This window comes from Sinocyclocheilus anshuiensis, unplaced genomic scaffold (genome assembly GCF_001515605.1).
Source record: "Sinocyclocheilus anshuiensis isolate Anshui unplaced genomic scaffold, SAMN03320099.WGS_v1.1 scaffold773, whole genome shotgun sequence".
In the NCBI taxonomy this organism is placed as follows: Eukaryota; Metazoa; Chordata; class Actinopteri; order Cypriniformes; family Cyprinidae; genus Sinocyclocheilus; species Sinocyclocheilus anshuiensis.
Window position 1 is genome coordinate 604958 of NW_015539930.1, and position 18351 is coordinate 623308.

Sequence of the window (18351 nt, forward strand, 5' to 3'; positions counted from 1 at the left end):
CGCATGAGAAAAGAAGACATAATAAAATGTTTTATGTATTGCATAAAAAGAGGCCTATATCCAGGTAAACACAAATAAATATAGAATAAATGCAGCAAACTAAGAAAAACGGAATACAACCCGTTGTGAATTAAATAAATAAAATATAGGCGACTGTAATTGTGCGTCACAGTTGATTTGCATGTCAAATTCGCGTACAATCACTGAATGTCTGGCATTTGCAGTAAATATGTATAGCCAGAGATGCAGTACAAAGAGGTTTGTGTTTGTGTGGATGCGCATCGCATCGCACCGCCCCGCCTCGCGCAGCTGGAGCTCCTCTGATCGCACGCGTCGCGCACTGTTCATAGACCAACCGCGCTGTCAACATGTTTCTGCTCGGATTCAGCCTGTGTCTGGCCATCGTCTATGGAATTGTCCCCGAAATATCCAAAACAGACATGGACATCATTTCAAACATGGAAACAAACGTAGAAGAAGGACAAACGCCACTGAGCGATATGTTCAGAGAGGTGGAGGAGGAACTGATGGAGGACACGCAGCAGAAGCTGGAGGACGCGGTGCAGCAGGTTTTCTACTTTCAAATACAGTCGAATTATTGTTCTTCTCTAATGAATCTCTCTCAGAGTAGATCTGGAGAATGATTTTCCGTCATAACTAATAGCTGCTTAGTTTTAATAATAGCATCACTGGCTACATGCCAAATCAGAGCAGAGTTTTCCTAAAAATTATCCATCACAGCTTAATTCATGTTAGATCGCATGGACATGATAGATATGGCATGAAATTATTTTATAGACAGAGATGGGCCAATATTGCATTATGACCAATAAGGATTATTTTCATAATCTTATAGGCTACACTTTTCATACTGTTTTACCTGTGAATTGTTGTTATTCTTCAGAGATCCCCTAAATTTGCCATTTGTCACCAACCTGATATAAAAGAACTGATGACCGATTAAAGTTGAAAAGTGAATATAAGAAATACATAATGGTTAAATTGATTATCAGTCTATCCTACAGACCTTTTACCTCTTTACACAAAACTGTATTGTCAGGTAACATTGGTAAAATAAAAAATAAAAATCATATCACTGATTAAACCTTTAAAAACGTTCCCACTGTAAGGGAAGTCATTATAAAGTTTTACATTAAAAAGAATTATAAAGTTGTGCGAATCATAAAATACTTTAGTTTTTGCTTCTTGTTACGCCCAGAACTATGTTCAATCAGTTAGGAATTATTCTTTTATGAGGACAGTCTATAAAACTTTTATTTTTAAAATCCTTACCCAGTTATAAATAACTGAAAAGGTTATGGAAATTAAATAGTCACAAGTTGTGTGAATATTTTCATAAATGAATGTGATTTTTAAGGGTCAGGTCATGTAGATTTGGTGCAGTTTTACTTATTCCAGCGTTTTCCTTTTTTTTTCAGATGGACAATGAGACAGCAAAATCCAGCCTCCATCCACACAACGTCTCTTCAAACCTCCAAAATTACAGTATGGAAATCATAGCTGGGAATCAATCCATTTATACTGCTGAGAGAATCAATAAGGTGGGTATAGATAGTCTGATTCAATAAGGCAGCCTAAATAGGCTACAGTTATATGACTCTCCACAATACATGATTCTGATTGGTCAAATCATTTGGCATAATGACCACTTAAAGACCCCCTGAGGTGAAAATCAAGTTTTTGAACGTTGTTTACACGTGTATCTGTACTTTTAATATATTATTAACAATCCATGTGCAAATTCACCAGTCAACATCATCGCTGAGCATTTTCTCCTTAAAGGGGTCCTATTATGCTCTTTTACAAAGTCTTGATTTTGTTTTGGGGGTGTACTAGAACATGCTCTCATGCTTGGTGGTTCGAAAAACACATTATTTTTCACATAATTTACATTATTAAAGTACCTTTCTCCCCAGCCTGGCACAAACGGCTCGAGCTAGAGCGCCAAAAGTTACATAGTGCTGCTTTAAATATGTATTATACCAAAGACGGTCTCAAATACGAAATAGTCCGTTTCCTACCATGAAATAAATTTCACAAATGGTTCTAAATATGTCATTTTGATGATCAAAGATGAGTTTTAAGGGATAAAATTAGTAACTGCATGGGAACTTTACCTGTATAAGTCATATTGTCCTAGGCAACCGGTTTCCTAGACACGCCATTTCTTGTCACTCTCCAGTTTCTTCTTACATACTCAAATCATTATTTTGAGTCCATTTATTTATTTTTGTGTCTGAATATATTTCAAATGAATGTCCCATCATTCTGTGTTTTATCATGATAAATGCATGATAATCTCAGTAGCTAAATAGATTTCTCTGCTTTTACTCCCAGACAACAGACAATTCAACCGAAGAGACAAACAACTCAACAACCATACAGCCCAGAGATGAAGACAACAGCATTGATCAAGTAAGCTGTCTGTCTGTCCATCTATCTTTCTGTCTAATTGTGTCTGAAAAACCCTTCTTTTTATCTTGCTCAGCCAGACGTTGCCACAAGCAAAGCCCTTTTATTTGCACACATCTTCTTAGAGACGTCAGGAGGAATGGTTTTCAGGAAGAGGAATACTCTTCCTCAGCTTTAATTTCCCATCTGACTGAAATGAGGCTGTCTGCTGTGTATTGACCTGCTCTTTTAGATGGCAGGGATCTGGATCTTCAGCTGACAAGGCAAGATAACGCCAGATAATCAACGGATCTCGTCTGAGGCTTCACGGATCCATTTGACAGTTTAGATCCACTAATTCCAGCCATCCAGAAAGCTCAGACAGAAGAAACCAAAAGCACAAATCAGTTTGTAGACAGATGTAGTATAGGAGGAAATATAATGAATCCATTTTGAGGTCATTCTTTTGATAACATTTATTTGCACATTAATTTTCTTCCTGTAAAGTGAACGACCTGTTCCATTACCTGAGGTTGTTGCATGTTCAGTTAAATGTGTTTAACAATTTAAAGCCTAACACATGCAATAATAGTCCATTTTATTTTCTAACAGAACAGTTTATTGAAACTAGATGAAATTTGCAACAATCTCAGTATGTTTTTTTTCTACATAATGGAAGTCAATAGTAACCCAGAATGGTTTGGTTACCAACATTCTTCAAATATATCTTGTGTTCTGCAAAAGAAAGGAAGTCATACAGGTTTGGAATGGCTTGAGGGTGAGTAAATGATGAATGTGAAATATCCCTGTAAGTCAGATTTATAATAATATAATTGCAGCGATTGTACAGTATTAAATATGTTTAAATCACTAACTTGTGTTTTCTAAAGATAATGGAAGGGATTACTTTTTCTCTGTTAAATATTTATGAACCAGGATGAAAAAGGAGTCAAATGGAGCATTAAAGGTGGGGTAAGCGATTTTTCAAAAACGCTTTAGAAAACTGATTCGGGCCGACTAGCAAAACAAACTTGAAGCCAATCAGCAGTAAGGTGCGTGTCTACTCATGATGTGGAGGAGAGAGCGTTCAGTACGCAGGATGGACATTAGCGGAGCGACAGAAAGATAGAGATGGCGGATAAAAAACCAAAGAGGAAAACGTCTGCGGAACAAAAGAAGGCTTAAGGCAATAAGGCAAGAAGTAGGACCCGTGTAAATATCGGATCAGCTTTCCAGTGCTGGAGAGAACTCAAGGAGCGGAAGGCCTGCGATCAGATGCCGAGGTTGCTTTGTTTTTTCTCGATAGGTGAGTAACAACGTGTCTGAGCCGCATCAGCTAAAGTCTGTCTAGCACACTGACGACGCGACAAAACGACCGTCGAAAATAATTAGAAATTTGTGTCAATATGTAATGAATAGAACGCAGCAGTAGTTTTCTGTCAGGGATTTGTCATGCATCCAGTGTAGACCATAGATATGTATATCTATATGGTGTTGTAGCGAATCAGCTCATGGGGAAATATGAATAATTAATCATAACTAGTTATAATTAATTATAAATATTTAGATCCGCTGTAGATATTTACTTGACCTCTCAGGGTCAACTGTCTGTCAATTCTAAGAACGTTAATTTCCTGGTTAAGGGAAATAACTTTCATACTGTACAACTCTACACAGAGCTTGTAGCATAAATCTGCATGATTAGGGACTCCAGTTATGAGCAAACAATGAACAACGTCGATTGTGATACAAGACTTTATTAACTATATAAACACTTAAACTAGTCTAACATACTACATAAACACTGAAACTAGCCTAACATACACATACATACACACACACACACACACACGCATACAGTTGGTATAGGAAAGGGTTAAAGCTTAACTCAGTAAAGAGGAGAGAAAATAAGAATATTAAGTTATGGAACCATTTGCATATTCAGCAGATCTACCGCCTGAAGGAAACATCAGATTCTTAGTTCAAACACACCTTTGTAAAAGCCGCGCCACTCGCATCCAGTGTAGACACGAGACCCTTTTGGGGTTGGGGCGTGTTTGTTTTGGTGATTTCAAACGTCAACATTGGCTACAAGAAATCGCTTACCCCACCTTTAAGGGAAAAAAGCTTTTTGCCCAACACTTAAAACATCAGCTTAAATTTGGGGGTGTAGACAAATACACCTATGCACCGATCATATGCACACTGCTCCGGGTGTGTGTTCACGGTGTGTGTGTGTTCACTGCTGTGTGTGTGCACTTAGGATGGGTTAAACGCAGAGCACTAATTCCTAGTATGGGTAACCATACTTGGCCACATGTCACGTCACGTCACCTCATATCCTCCTGTGAATCTTGTTTTAACTCTGTGGTGAAGCACAGCTCTGCTGTTGATTAGTTCCTCACATATATTATGGATTATGACTCTTTATTTTAGTTCACATGTTGCTTGACCTGTTCGGGTTTTAAATGATTTCCTTCTGTCTCTCAGGAGTGTATCATTGATGAAGACTGTGAGAAGGGCAGCTACTGTCTCTACACAACACAGAGCTCAAAGTGTCTACCCTGCAAGCACACTGATGCGGTAAGCGGTTTCAAATTTCACAGACCAGGCCCATTTCTAGGCACACTTAACCTCTGCTACTATCCAGTAAAAGATCATCTAGTTTGCTTATTACATGTTAGGTATTCAGCCTAGTCTCGAATTATTTCGATTTGCTCATGACTTTCTGGGTTCTCTGGGTCTCTGTACAAATATAATACTCAGCAATGTGGCTTTCTAATAAAATGATGCAACTGAGCCTGCATTGTGACTGCATTGCGGGACGAGTGCACCTGGAATCTGATATGCCGAAGCATTTCTCCTTTGGGTTTCACATCAAAGTGCGCAGATCGCTAAATATGAGCAGCTTCTCCAGCCCATGATAGGACACATTGAGTTCACTTTGAGGCACAGGAAGTAGGGTAGCCAACTAAGCAGAATATAGATGTGCATTACTCTTTCAGGATATTGTTGAAGCAGATTCTAACACCCAACCAAAACAAACTGTTTGTGCTTGTTAAAAAAGCCTTTTCCTGGCTCGGCTAAGCTTGCTAAGGCAATGAACAAACCTAACCGTATGTGTGAAACATTGTGCTAAAAATGTTCTTTTGGCAGATGATAAAAGGGTGAAAAAAAATACATTGAAGGCTTACACTGACATCAGTGACACGAGAGCATTAAAGATTGACTCTTGTGAGACAGAATAACCCTTATTTACTGGTTCTTAACATGCAGCATGTCCAGAGGAGTCAGATTCTTGAACGGATGATTCTTATGAGTCAGTTCTTTTTAGTGAATCAGTGGCATAAAGCACAACCTGTGGAGTTTGATTCCCTAATAAATTACTCTTGTGAGTTGCTTCTTTTTAGTGAATCAATGACATACAGTGCAACGAGTGGAGGAGTCTGATTCTCAAACTAATGACTCTTATTAGCCATTTTAATGTTTCAATAGCACACAGTTGCAATCACAACAAGTGGAGTCAGATTCCTGAACGGATGACTCATGTGAGCCAGTACTTTTTAGTGAATCAATAACATACAGTGCAACGAGTGGAGGAGTCTGATTCTCAAACTAATGACTCTTATTAGCCATTTTAATGTTTCAATAGCACACAGTTGCAATCACAACAAGTGGAGTCAGATTCCTGAACGGATGACTCATGTGAGCCAGTACTTTTTAGTGAATCAATAACATACAGTGCAACGAGTGGAGGAGTCTGATTCTCAAACTAATGACTCTTATTAGCCATTTTAATGTTTCAATAGCACACAGTTGCAATCACAACAAGTGGAGTCAGATTCCTGAACGGATGACTCATGTGAGCCAGTACTTTTTAGTGAATCAATAGCATGCTCACTATTTAGTGAACCAACTGCATATAGCGCAACCAGTAGAGTCCAGTTTCTGAATGAATGACTCCCATGAGCCAGTGTTTTTTAGTGAATCAGTAGAGTCTAATTACAGAATGAATTAATTATGATCTAGTTCATTTTAGTGAATCATAAACGATTAAGAGTCAGCCAGTGCAGTTAACCAACAGGATTCACATACTGAACCACACGTTATTCATTGTGTCTTTGTAATGATCTTTTACGAGAATTGTTTTATATTTCTGAGATCTGTTCTGTTGAAATCTAAAATTATCTCATTGTTTATAACACAATGCTGACTGCAGCAAGTGCATTACTGTGCTTGCTCAGAAATGAATGAATCATTAATGGAATCAGAATCATTACATTCCTAACTATTTTAATTCTTACTCTGAACAATTTAGCAACACCCTGGCGCTAATGTTTGTACAGGCTAAAACTAGTTAAGTTTAGTCTTTACTGTTTAAATATTACTTTGATAATTGTTTTTTTTTCTGAAGAACGTGTGTGATTAGAGTAAACACTCAAGTAACTCCTTCTGTCAGTTTTCCAGAGATGCATAGCTGCAGGACAACCTGTGCATCAATGTCCTGAAAGAATTAATTGTTTGATTCAATATATGCATAAAATATGCTGAAATATTTTGAGCTGAATCACAGTCTCAAGATATTTTATGTTCTGTATCCCCTTCAGACGTGTACCAAAGACGAGGAATGCTGTGTGGGACAGCTGTGTGTGTGGGGTCAGTGTGCAAACGGCACAAAGGGAGGCGCAGGAACCATCTGTCAGTACCAGAGTGATTGTAAGGAGGAGTTCTGCTGTGCCTACCATAAAGGTATGAGCATTTGAATTATATGATTATGCTTTCTGTTTAACATCTTGATCTGCACCTGCTGGATAATGCATATTGTTAACTACTTGCTTTCAATTTTCAGCCCTGCTGTTCCCAGTGTGCAGCTCTAAGCCAATAGAACGCGAGCGCTGTATCATTTCAGCCAATCACCTGATGGAGCTGCTGTCGTGGGATTTGAAGGCGGATGGTCCTCAAAAGCACTGCCCATGTGCCGGTGACCTGCAGTGCCAACATCTTGGGTAGAAATGTTTTCACTTAACATGACATAAATACGTACATATTTAAATATAATATATTCATATTTATACACTACCAGTCAAAAGCTTGAATTGTTTTTTTTTTCACCATTTATCTGTTTAAAAATACAGTAAAACAGTAATATTGTGAAATTATTAGTATTTGAAAGAACTGTTTCTATTTTAATGTATTTTAAAATGTAATTTATTCCTGTGAGGGAAAAGCTGAATTTCTAGCATCATTGCTCCAGTCTTCAGTGTCACATGATCCTTCAGAAATCATTACAATATGCTGATTTATTGTATATTAAATACGTATAATGCACATATCAGCTTAAAATGACCCGTGACAGTAAGTTCCTAACCAAACGCTGTAGTTTTTAGTGATCAACTTGTTTTATATGCACTATTTCAGAAAGAAATAAAAAAATATATATATACACTACTGTTCAAAAAAGTTTGGGGTCAGCAAGTTTTTTTTTTTTTTTTAAAGAAATTAATACTTCTATTCAACAAGGTTCCATTAATCTGATAAAGAGTGACATTAAAGGCATTTATAATGTTACAAATGATTGTAATTCACATAATTGCTGTTCTTCTGAACTTTCTATTCATCAAAGAATCCTGAAAAAATGTTTCCACAAAAATATTAGGTAGCAAACATTTTCAACATTGATAATATAAGAAATGTTTCTTGAGCTGCAAATCATTGTATTAGAATGATTTCTGAAGGATCATGCGACACTGAAGACTGCAGTAATGATGCTGAAAATGACTACATTTCAAATATTTTGCATGTTACTGTATTACTGGAGTTTTGCTCTGTATTTTTGATCAAATAAATGCAGCCTTGGTGATCAGCCTTGACTTCATGAAATAATATATGAAATACCGATATGAAATTATGGTCACCCTCTCTTTATCAGACGAGGTGCACTGTGCCTGAAGAGTCAGAACTCCAGCGAGGAGGAGCTCGCCGATACCCTCTACTCTGAGATCGACTACATCGTCTAGTGAGACTCAGCCTGTTTGACAGACAGATGAAGAGAAGCTGCTGAAACAGACATGAACGCTTCATCGTCACTCCAAAGCTTTGTAGGAAACGCCTTCATTATAATCACCCAAACAGCCTCTAAAATGCAGCTGTGAAGTTGTGCAGCAGAAGAGATTCACTGAAGGCCTGAATCTAAAGACCGTTCACACTGACAGCGATTTGAAAGCATCAAGCTGCCTGGAAATCATACACTTCCGAAGAAAGTTGGTGATTTGAGGGGACAAGAGCGATGACAATGGTTGGGTGGCATCAAATGACACGACAAAACTGAAAAAAGTAGAACTTCAGTGAGTGTGAAGGCAATGGTCACATGTGAGATAATGTAGTCAAGATGACCACATTCCCTGCAATGATGATTTGTTTAATTGGATTTGTCATCAGATTTTCAAAGCTATGGCCTGTTAGGCAGCCCAGCAGTAATATTTGGGCATCCAGCAGATCAAATCATTGTCAGTGTGAACAGCCCTCAGGTGTTGAAGCTCAACTGTGGGTTTTGAGCATTGGAAAGAAGCACTTATTATTAATGTACAGTATTAATGCTTTAAGAATATGTCAGGCAGAAAAAACATAAAGAGGAAAACTCTGTTGAGAGCCAATCCATCTTAGTTTAGTGTAGCAGCCAAAGTGACGTACCCATACAAGAAACCTCATGTAATTTCCCCAGGTAATAAACAAACTCGCTCCAGAAAATAAAAGGTTGGAAAACATGAATATGTTATCTTTTTTTATATATATATATAATCTGAACTAAAGTATGCATTTATGACAGTTTTTAATTTTCCCCCTGAGATCCACTTATATTAGTCGCAATTAATTTTTTTCCAAACTTTTTTTTTTTTTTTTTGGGGTGTGGTCACTTTTACCGTTGTTTGCCAAAATCTGTGCAAATTTCACGAGAGCAAAAGATTTCCCCATGCGTTCAAGTTGGTCATGTGAATTTGCTGTGTTGACCAATAAAAAAAGCGGCTTGGTCTGAAACTGACTACTGTGTGAGCTGTGCTTCATAAATGGCTACACTATTGACAACAGACAATGGACATTTTTTTACCCACGAAATTTCATCAAAATGTTGCTAATGTGACATCCATCTTAAAAGTGCAGCCACATTTAATGTCATTTGGTGAATTTTCACAGGTCAAATGCAGTAATTTCAATAGGAATCCATCCACGCCATTGGGAATTTCACAAAAGGGCAAAGATTTCCCCTTGCAGATTTTGCGATGGGTTCAAGTTGGTCGTGTGTATTTGCCACGTTGACCAACAAAAGCCACTTAGTTTCAAAGTAACAACAGACAATGGGCGTTTTTTGCACGAAATGCCGCTAATGTGACCACACCTTAAAACTATGCAAACACCACCTTCACATGTGAAATTACTATTTCTGAATGAACTATTTTCCAAAATTAAAATTGTCAATTTATTCACCCTCAAGTTGTTCCAAAGATTTTTTTTTAATACTATGTAAGTCTATGACTACCATCAACTCTTTGGTTACCAACATTCTTCAAAAAAATATTCCTTTACGTTCAACAGAAGAAAAACTCTTACATGTTTGGAACAACCTGAGGGTGAGTAAATGACAAAATTTTCATTTTTGAGTGAACTATCACTTTAATTTAAATAGATGCTGTTTTGTAGGTTATAGTATGCTAACAGTATTTTATATAATTTCTAGTATAATTTCATAAAATAAAGCAAAACTTGATTCCTTTTATGACCCCATAAAATAACACATCATATTCTTCCTTAAAATATGAGCTCTTCATATACGTCAACCTGGAAGCAGGCAGACAGAGACTGATTGTTGCTTTTTATTTCAGTATTGGCAAGTCTACTGTGAACAGCTTGTGGCAGCATTAGAAGCCCAGAAACCTGCAGTGGTTCAGTCGAGCTCTGACACTGGCGCTCATTCAGTGGGGCGTCTGCACCCTCTGCTTTCCAACTACACGAAAACAGCAGAGTGAAGCATTTCCACACACACCACATCTGAACCAACAGGCTCTGTTCACATTGTGCAGAAATAAAAACAAAAAATGAAAAAGAAACACAAGACATGTCTAAATGGAAAAAAGAAACGCCGAGTACAGATCAAAAAAATTTAAACGTGTGCCATTAAAAGTCACTCACAAGACCTAACGTCGTCGTCATCAGTCTGTAGTGAAATAATTTACAAGAAAAAACCAACAAAAATATTTATTGGGTGAACAAAGCACACTACTTGATTCATATCGCCCTACTCTTAAAGCCTTGTAAATTCATATGTACCAGTAGGAAGTGTAGTGAGAGGGGGCGGAGCTCCCTATAAAGTGGGTGGAGCTTCAGCAGTCAGTGGGCGACACCCACACACAAAAGGAAGCATGAATTGCAAGAATAGAACCTCTTCAGCCAGAAAAGAAGCATTTAATTTCACAACTATGTGTTAAATAAACAAAAGGAGAGATATCCCAATATTCAAGTGAGAGCATCATACCCAAAATTTCAAGTGAAAGTGTCACTATGACTGGAGTCGAATGAAGAGCTCTATGCAATGGAAGATGCGGGCATTTGGAGGTGGCTGGATACATTACGCGCTGTGCTCGAGTGCTGAAAAGACTCGGGATGATGGACGTTGAGAACGTGAGAATTTGATACGTTTGATCGCATCTCAAAATCAGAGAGTGAGTGATGGACAAACAGCAAATGCAGAACGACGGGACAAAAATCAATGGGGATGGTGCACTGAGAGCGCAAACAGATGAAAGAAATGAAGAGGGCGATAAAATATCTCCCAAACTGCCCCCTTTCCTCTAACGAGTGCACCCATCTCTGTATTATTAAATTGATTTATCTGAATGATATTGAACTTGAAACAGCTTTTGCACTTCCCTTTAAACTTTACAGTACAATAAACTATGGTGCACAATTGTACTCGGAGCCACGCTATGCGTTCTGGAGCTCAAAGAAGAGAGCGTCAGCTGGACAGCACTGGTGACGTTGATTCAACGTGGGGCCCAAACGCCAGGGTCGCTGGCGAGGCAGCGCTACACTGCAGCAGGCAGGCCAGATAGAAAATAGGGAAGGATAGTTTCCTCCACCTCTCAGTCCTGTCCAGGGTCTTTGGTGGGCCCTCCGTCTAAGTAAATTTTGAGGGCCTTTTCTTTGCGGGGGGAGTAGCTGACCCGGTGGCCCGTCTTCAGAAGGCGGCTGCTCTCCTTCTTCATCAGTTCATTGCGCTCCTCCTCAGACAGCTCCATGAGCTCCTCGGTGCTGTCCCTGCAGAGATGGGCGCAGAAAATAAACTCTACTGAATGCATGGTTGACTAAATGACCAACAAGCAACTAGTGAAATACTGATTAAGACGACTAGTCGGTTTATCTAAATGTTTCTTTTATCTTTAAAGTGAAAGTGAAGCAGTCAGTCAAGTTTACATTATTTAGTAAATTGATATTTACTTTAATTAAAAAGTACACAACAAACACGCTTATTGTAATCATTTTAAAGAAAAAAGGATGTTTGGTTATAGCTTTTGGAACAAGGGCGCCGCCATGTTGCAATTCCACAGTGTGTGACGTCACAGGGTTGGTTTGCACCGTTGGCCAGTGAAGTAATATAAGCATTTCTTTACTTTTTGAACATATGCTTGTTTTGAAATGAAGGAAGACAAACTTGAAAGGACTCTTGAGCCCATAATAAGTCCAGTTGCTTATGCATGAGCCAATGCAGCGAAGGGACCGAGCAGTAATACTAGGGCTGGGACGATAAATCGATGCAGAATCGATTCGTGGATCGATTCTTAGATTTTCAGAATGCATCGGCGATTCCTCTGGAATCGATTCTGAGCTTAGATTTTAACAGCAGATGGCGCTCTAATCTAGTTTTTATCCACACTCAAATGCTCATGAAGAAGAGTGCTAAAGAGCGCTTGTGCGTTCGGCTGAGTCGTGTAATTTCACCTCAGCTCAGAATGCTTTTATGACGCGAGATTAATGTAAACACAGCCACTGTGAACACCTTTGTAATTCGCTTCAACCTTTTCGAATTTTATGAATGATTATTTTAGGTTCAAGTGTGTGTAAGGATTTGGAACAAGCAGAGTACAGCCGTTTGTAAAGCATGCAGTGCAATCTGCTGTTCAAAACTAAGCTCAGAATCGATTCAAGAAAGAATCGCGATGCATTTGGAAAATCTCAGAATCGATGTTGAATCATTTCTCGATTCTCAATGCAATGATTTATTTTCCCAGCCCTAAGTAATACCGTTACGGGTGGAAGAAGTTGTGTGCATTTGCTCAAGAAGATGTGAAAGAGAACTCAATTTGGTCCTTGCGTGCTGTCTGAGCTGCGGCTTTTTGCATGCGTGCGCACAGAAACGATCTATCACAGCGCGGGAGTGCCGCATTGAAATCTCTTTCGCTCCGTCTTGCGTTTGAATGGCTTAAAACACTTTAATGTTTAAACTGGCAAGGCTTATAACACGCGAGAATGATGAACATTCTTGAGGAAGCAGCACTAGCCCGATCCTTCAGATAGGTGGTTAGTTTTAGTGTCATGTTAACAGCAGCTAAACTAATAGGGTATATGTGTAGAACGTCACCTGACCAAACCCGGAAAACAGGTCTCATCGCTTGTCGGAGAACGTGCTAACAGTCGTAATAAATAATAGCGATATCTATGGACTTTGAAGATAATCAGTTAAACTAGCTAGCTGTTTTTATGGTTGACGTTTTATTCAATTTTTATATCTAAATGTTAGTGAAAAGAATAAAAATAAAAAACTTTTAGATATCAGTCTGCATATGTGATGTATCTACTTTGAAGGCATCTTCTTTAGTAAAACTGCTTCATATTTAACGAAGCATTTGCAAAACACTTGAACCGGAAGCAACGAAACTCGGTTAACAGAATACAGAAGTCTGTTGCGCATAGTCCCTATTGTATTTGCAGGTGAACATAAAATATGTTACGATACCAATAATGGTGAACGAGCCAGTGTGATGCAAATATGTCTGAAAGGTCTGACATAACACTAAGATGCGATATGAATGATATAGTATGAAGCGTTGTTTGTTTACATCACATTGTGCCTCGCGTGATGAAAACAATGTTTGGGATACCACAATCAAAACTTCGTGATGTAGACAGTTTGATGTTGGATATTCAACCAAATTATGGTTAAAACCAAAAACATTTGTGTGTTAAAAAAACATTTGTGTGTTCAAAAAGTAAAGAAATGCTTATATTACTAAACTGGCCAACGGAGCAAACCAACCCTGTGACGTCACACACGGTGGTATTGCAAGATGGTGGCACCCTTGCTCCAAAAGCGATAATTTTTTTTTTAATAAAAGTGAAAAACAGTTTACTAAATAATGTAAACTTGACTGACTGCTTCACTTCCACTTTAATAGCAATGTTAATGTTTAAATTAAAGGTAGTATTATTAAAGTAACTAATTATATAAGGGGTCTCCGAACTCGGTCCTCGGCAGATTTTCTATAAGCTTTTTAACTAGGGCTTCAAGACAGCCGGATGACACTTTTTGAGGACTTTTTGCTGACAAATAAACAAGGATATCTGGGTGCGGGTAACAAAAACATATACTACCAACATTGTAACAATACAAAGCTGGTTGAAAATTGGCAATTATCTTTTAACATTTAAAAATACATTAAAACCGGAAAGAAATAATTCAATTCAATAAAAATAAGAATATATCATAGTATTATATAGAACCATTTCATAGGACTAGCTAAACTAGTCTTTGACAACTCACTGACTGGTTGATTCCAAAAGTCTGTCTTTTTGCCCATATTATGTCTCAAAATACAATTTCCTTACTTTAAGAAACTAGTAATCAACTTTATATATGAAAGGAAGAGGCTTTACCTGTAGAAGATCACGGCGCCATCATCACAGATGTAGAGTGGCCAGACATTGAGAGTGGAGACTTTAGGATTCCAATCTAAATCCTGATGGATCTCCAACACTGAAATGTCACAAGGAAAAGTTCCTCGTCCCTGTAGGAGAAACAAGAGAATCAGATCTGAAGCACTGCAGGAGGGGCATCTGAAACTCAACCAAATGTGAAACGCAAAGACTGCCGTACCTTGGCAAACTCCAAGTTTTCAAGAGGAATTCCACTCAATTCACTGAGCTGAGGGAACAGAATTAGCACTCAATTGAAGATAAAAACAAGTTTGGGAATTCTTAGCATTCATCAGCAGCGTTTCATATTCCACAGACCTTCTCCTTGAGCTCCTCTACACTGCTGCTCTCCAGCACCACCTCCCGGAAGGCCTCCAGCTTCATCTGGGCTGGGCACCAGCGACGGGTCAGAACCGCCAACTGGGACATGGACTTCATCCGCTCTGATTCTACAAGCAAGGAAATCAATGAATGACAAAATATATGGGCAACTGAACTAGAATATTTATGACAACCATGATGGCATGGCCACAGTCTTCACCTTCAAGGACTTCTAGGAACACCTCCCAGTTGCTGGAGATGTTGATGTCCTCCTCATAGACATGATAATCCAGAAACACTGTGCCTGGGTTCTTCCAGGTTTTCTTCCTGAGTCTAAACCTGTGACACAACAGAGCAACAATCATCTTGTTAGTATTCTGAGGCATTAATCCTCCTTCACTGTGAGTCAGTGCATTTAAAAGGTCAGTTGCTGCAGTGAAGCACTGAGATGCGTCACTGCTGCGTGCAGAAGGTGGATGTGCATCCAAAACTGCTGCAGCATATTCATGAGTCAGGCCTGTGACAACAACAGCCATCCCAAGAACAAGAAAACCGAGATTCCAGATGGTTAGCATGGTAAGTTTTGAATAAAAAAATTACAAATAAAACTTAATTGAACATATAACACATCCAAAATGTAAAAGTATGCAACCTATTCTACTTTGCCGCAACACTGCAGCAGATTTAAAGTTGCGCTCTTTTAATTCAGCCAAGAGGTCACGCCATGAGGTATCAATCCTCTGTTGGTCACACGTGATTCAAATCGTATTTTCACCAAAATTGTACTTTGGAATGCAGTGAAATGCACACAAGTTTGCAATCCCTGTCCACAGCATTCATATGAATATGGTTGTAAGTCAATGTAATAAAAGTATAGTGTGACGACCCCTTAAACTGCAAAGATTTTGCAAAGGCAAAAAGGTAACGCGTGAATATGTTAACAAGCCACATGTATACAACGTTTATTCAGTAAGCATTGCTACTTATTTCACATGCTAAAATATAAGTCAATCATAACAAGATTGTTACATAGTTGAAAAATCATACATTTTCTGGGTGCAAAAAACCTTGACTAGCATAAGTAGACCTTAAGGGCCTGATATGCTTCAAGTGAAATCGAAGAATGAACCTGTGTGATGTCATTTCTAACAAAATCGAGCCAAAAGTCTATTTCAGAAGTTCAAAACAGCTAGCCAAAGCAAATATTTGGGAAAAGTTCGCTCAGACTGGTGAACACTTTCAGAATAGCACTTCTTTGATGCGGTTAATTTCTTCCATTCTGTCCATTGAGGTCAGATGCAAATAAACACACACTGGAGCCGCTTCACAGTAGATTTTGAATTTGTCATTCTAATTGAAAGCAACAGTGACACTGTTTTTTCCCCCCATATTTAATAAATACTATAAAGATGATTGTTTTAAAGCAGGGGTCCTCAAATAGTCCAGTTATGGACCCCAGCTTGGAATTTATTTATTTATTTTTTTTGGCAGGAAAATTCTCAGACATCATTGGTTTGGCTGTCAGGGTCCAATATCTTCATTGAGGATATTTTGAGTGTTTTGGATTCTTTTTACGAAGTACTATTGGTACCCAGATCGAAATTTATAACTATTTGAAACAAGCATTGCTGGGAATGAAATTTAAAGACCGGACCTCTCAGAACTCAAAATGATTACCCCTGCTTTAAAGCAATCTATTGTATGAAGTGCCATATAAATAAAAATGACTTGACTCGACTGGAGTGCCAAATTGCAGAGCTCGGGTAAACATTTCCACATCGCTGTGATCAGATGCTTTTAACTTCTGACGTCTCATGGCTGTCATTTTTGTTGCAAAGAGCGATAAAATCGCTGCAAGTATTTCAGGGCCTTTAGAAGGAAAAATCTAAAATGTTTGATATGGGCTTACCTATCTATACTGAGGTCCAGTTTGCACTGGTCTTTGAGTTGAGGCAGCAACTCCTCCTTAGACTGTCGAACAGTCATGCCCTTAGCGAACACAGTGTCCAAAAGGAACTTACAGGGCTGTCAAAACAAAATACACGTTACATGTGCACAAACATATTTTTTGGTCAATTTCAGAAAACTCATTCCACTGCAGAATTAACTAAATGCACCTCCATTTCCAAACTTTTTGTCTCTCACCTCTGGATCATTGACTAGCAGCTGGTACACCTTCACCCTGTATTCTCCTTTCTTCAGTGCACGTCCCAATCGAATCGTGATCTGTTCAACGGCAGAGCAGCAGTGCATATAAAAATGCAGCGTGTCATTTATGCTCCTTTAGTGGCGCTAAATGGATTTGCAAGAATAGTTGTCCTTGTATATTAAGCTAGGATAGGAGAAAGTAAAGACAGAATCTCACCTTGTTGTCATCAGAGAAAGAAGAGAGCGTCTCATTAAGCCGCACACTCTCAAACTCCTGGTTGTTGGCATAAACCCGGAAGACCTTAAACTGAGTGGAGGGGACGCCAACAAATGGCTCTAGATTCTGTTTGAATGCTGCCAGTGTGATCCTCTTGTCAACATGGACAAGTAAACCTGAAACAGTCATCATATTAGCAACATTAACTTCTTGTTTTTAAGTACATACACTACTGTTCAAAAGTTTGGGGTCTGTAATATTTGTATTAAATAAATTAATATTTATTCAGCACTGATGCATTCAATTGATCAAAAAGTTTCCACACAAATATTAAGCAACAACTGTTTTCAATGCTGATAATAAGAAATGTTTCTTGAGCACCAAATCAGCATATTAAAATGATTTCTGAAGGATCATGTTACACCGAAGACTGTAGTGTAATGCTGAAAATTCAGCTTTGCCATCACGGAATAAATTGCATTTCAAAATATATTTGAAAAGAAAATAGTCCATTTAAATTGCAATAATATTTCACAATATTATTACTTTTACTGTATTTTAGATCAAATAAATACAGCCTCTGAGAACGTAAGACACATCTTTCAAAAAAAATAAAAAAATCTTACCAACCCAAAACTGTTAAATGGTAGTGTATTTGGTTCAACAGAAACAGATGTTTTTTTTTTTTTTGGAGTGATTATTTCAAAAGGGAATAATTTGTGCCACTCACTTTATCTTTTAAGGTAAGCATCTACACTGGAAGCGTTAAAGCCACATTTTAAAACGTTCACTAACCAGCTGTAAGGTTAAGGCTATTAAAAATAGGTAACTTTCATGTAATTTTTTCAACAGAAATACATGGCTGATATTTCAGAATTAAATTTTGCTTTTTTTTTTTTTTAATCAAGGGTTTTGACAAGGGTACTATTTAGCTGCTTTTCCACTACATATGTGTAAGTCAACAACGCAGACTGTCATTCAGCTATCATATACGGATCAGTTATCTGAGACACCTGACACAAAAACATCAACTAGTCTCTGTTCCTTACTTTTCTTTGTTGGATCAGAATAATGAATGTTTCAACAAATGGAGTTCAGGAATTACTTTATTTCTTTTTTTGGCTCAAAAAAAAAAAATTTTGCTCAAACCAGCCTAAGACAGTTCACTGGCCTTTAGTTTGGTTAGCCTTTAGTTTAAAGGGGTCATATGATGCGATTTCAAGATCTCTTTGGAGTGTTACAAGCTGATTGTGCATAGATAAGATCCCTGAAGTTGCAAAGACTAAAGACTA

The 18351-nt window shown here is 38.1% G+C and overlaps 2 protein-coding genes across 3 annotated transcripts in view; one reads left to right on the plus strand and one right to left on the minus strand.

Moving 5' to 3' along the window:
* The first annotated feature begins 301 nt into the window (after positions 1–301).
* On the plus strand, positions 302–9905 carry LOC107686807 (dickkopf-related protein 3-like). The gene is made up of 7 exons (XM_016483929.1): positions 302–569; positions 1440–1562; positions 2359–2436; positions 4903–4995; positions 7020–7161; positions 7262–7418; positions 8342–9905. The coding sequence occupies exons 1-7, from the start codon at positions 369–371 to the stop codon at positions 8427–8429; spliced, it is 882 nt and encodes a 293-aa protein (XP_016339415.1). The 5' UTR covers positions 302–368; the 3' UTR covers positions 8430–9905.
* Positions 9906–10267: 362 nt separating this feature from the next.
* LOC107686808 (ubiquitin carboxyl-terminal hydrolase 47-like) overlaps positions 10268–18351 on the minus strand; it is a 36531-nt gene continuing 28447 nt past the window's right edge. For both annotated transcript variants that reach the window (XM_016483930.1, XM_016483931.1), the window contains 8 exons: positions 17060–17235; positions 16840–16920; positions 16604–16719; positions 14915–15033; positions 14692–14822; positions 14555–14602; positions 14335–14465; positions 10268–11721 (listed from right to left, as the gene is read on the minus strand). In XM_016483930.1, coding sequence (XP_016339416.1) covers positions 11547–11721; positions 14335–14465; positions 14555–14602; positions 14692–14822; positions 14915–15033; positions 16604–16719; positions 16840–16920; positions 17060–17235 — 977 coding nt within the window. In that variant the 3' untranslated portion in view covers positions 10268–11546. The remainder of the gene's footprint in view (positions 11722–14334; positions 14466–14554; positions 14603–14691; positions 14823–14914; positions 15034–16603; positions 16720–16839; positions 16921–17059; positions 17236–18351) is intronic.